The sequence below is a fragment of the Diorhabda sublineata genome, chromosome 1 (genome assembly GCF_026230105.1).
Source record: "Diorhabda sublineata isolate icDioSubl1.1 chromosome 1, icDioSubl1.1, whole genome shotgun sequence".
In the NCBI taxonomy this organism is placed as follows: domain Eukaryota; kingdom Metazoa; phylum Arthropoda; class Insecta; order Coleoptera; family Chrysomelidae; genus Diorhabda; species Diorhabda sublineata.
The window spans coordinates 14,492,199-14,493,522 of record NC_079474.1 but is presented as its reverse complement, the minus strand read 5'-3'; the positions used below and the strand labels follow the sequence as shown (position 1 = coordinate 14,493,522).

Sequence of the window (1,324 nt, the reverse complement as noted above, 5' to 3'; positions counted from 1 at the left end):
ATGGGATGGAATCCATGAAGATCACTGGTAAATAAAAAAGGAAACTATGCTGATAAATCAGATAAATCACCCATCAGATGATGGCAGATCATAACTCAGAACGAAATCTTATCACAGTTTCCAAATGTCGCATTCAATTTTCGATGGAAATTTCAAATTTAAAATTCAAAACTATTTTATTTCCATTACTTTAATTTCGTGTATTGATTTTTTATGATATTTCGTGTTTATAGACCTTTAATCTATTGTATAATAAATTTTATTATTGAGCAATTATTAGCGATTTACCAATCTGTAAATTACTGTGCTCATAATAATTAATAATAGATAATTTTATATAGGGCATAATTAATTAAACTTGTTTTCAGCTAAAAAAAACATTAGAAACAAAACAAACCTCTAGTTGATTGCACCTACTCTCGATACACTGGAGTAGGAAGATATAACAGTTTGTAAACTACACTGAACGTGATCCGGATTACTTCACGTCTTTCACATCATTTGTTATGGTAAACAGTGTCGTTTACCATTGTTTGAAATCTGGTTAAATTTTTTTTAAAACTTAGAATTGTTTATAAACACGTAAAAAATCAAATTTTATCGTGTCAAAATGTATTTGATGTACTATTTAGACGAATCTGGTAATCGTGTCTACACTCTAAAGAAACTCGATCCAAGTGGCAAACCCACGATGTCTGCTCATCCAGCAAGATTTTCACCTGAAGACCGATATTCTAAAGAAAGAATAATAATGAAAAGTCGATATTCGTTGTTAATGACACAAAAACCTAGTCCGGTATACTGATAAAACGAATAAGTACATTTTTATTTAGAATAAGTTAGGTTAAGTTTGTACCATGTGTGAAATTTAAATAAAATGATTTTGTGAGAAAAATTTGACGATTTTTTTGGATATGAATATTTATACAAATTACATTCACTGATACACTTTATTTGATATTTTTCAACATGAATAGCTTCCCCACTTTTTGGTATATTACAGAACATAATAGAAATTTTCTTTTTTGTATTTGATCCTATTTCCAGCATTTTGGTTTTTATTAATTAATGTCCGTTGTTATTTCATAGTTAGTTAATGCTGTTTCATTTTTTTATTGTAGGGCTTTTTAATTTATTTTCCAAATATTGTGATAATTGAATCTAATAAGCAACTGAATAATTGATATTAATTTGAGCGTCAACAGTTTTTTAACAAATCAAAACATAGAAAAGCTAGAGACGCCCGATAAAAAATTGATTTTAATTTTATGTTATACCCCGCAGTAGATGAGCATAGAAAACATATCTAGAGAAACATTGCAAT

General features: G+C 28.1%; 1 protein-coding gene across 1 annotated transcript; it reads left to right on the top strand.

Annotated features, from left to right (window-relative positions):
* Positions 1 to 482: 482 nt before the first annotated feature.
* On the top strand, positions 483 to 927 carry LOC130444120 (H/ACA ribonucleoprotein complex subunit 3). The gene has a single exon (XM_056779143.1). The coding sequence runs from the start codon at positions 611 to 613 to the stop codon at positions 803 to 805; it is 195 nt and encodes a 64-aa protein (XP_056635121.1). The 5' UTR covers positions 483 to 610; the 3' UTR covers positions 806 to 927.
* The last annotated feature ends 397 nt before the right edge of the window (positions 928 to 1,324 follow it).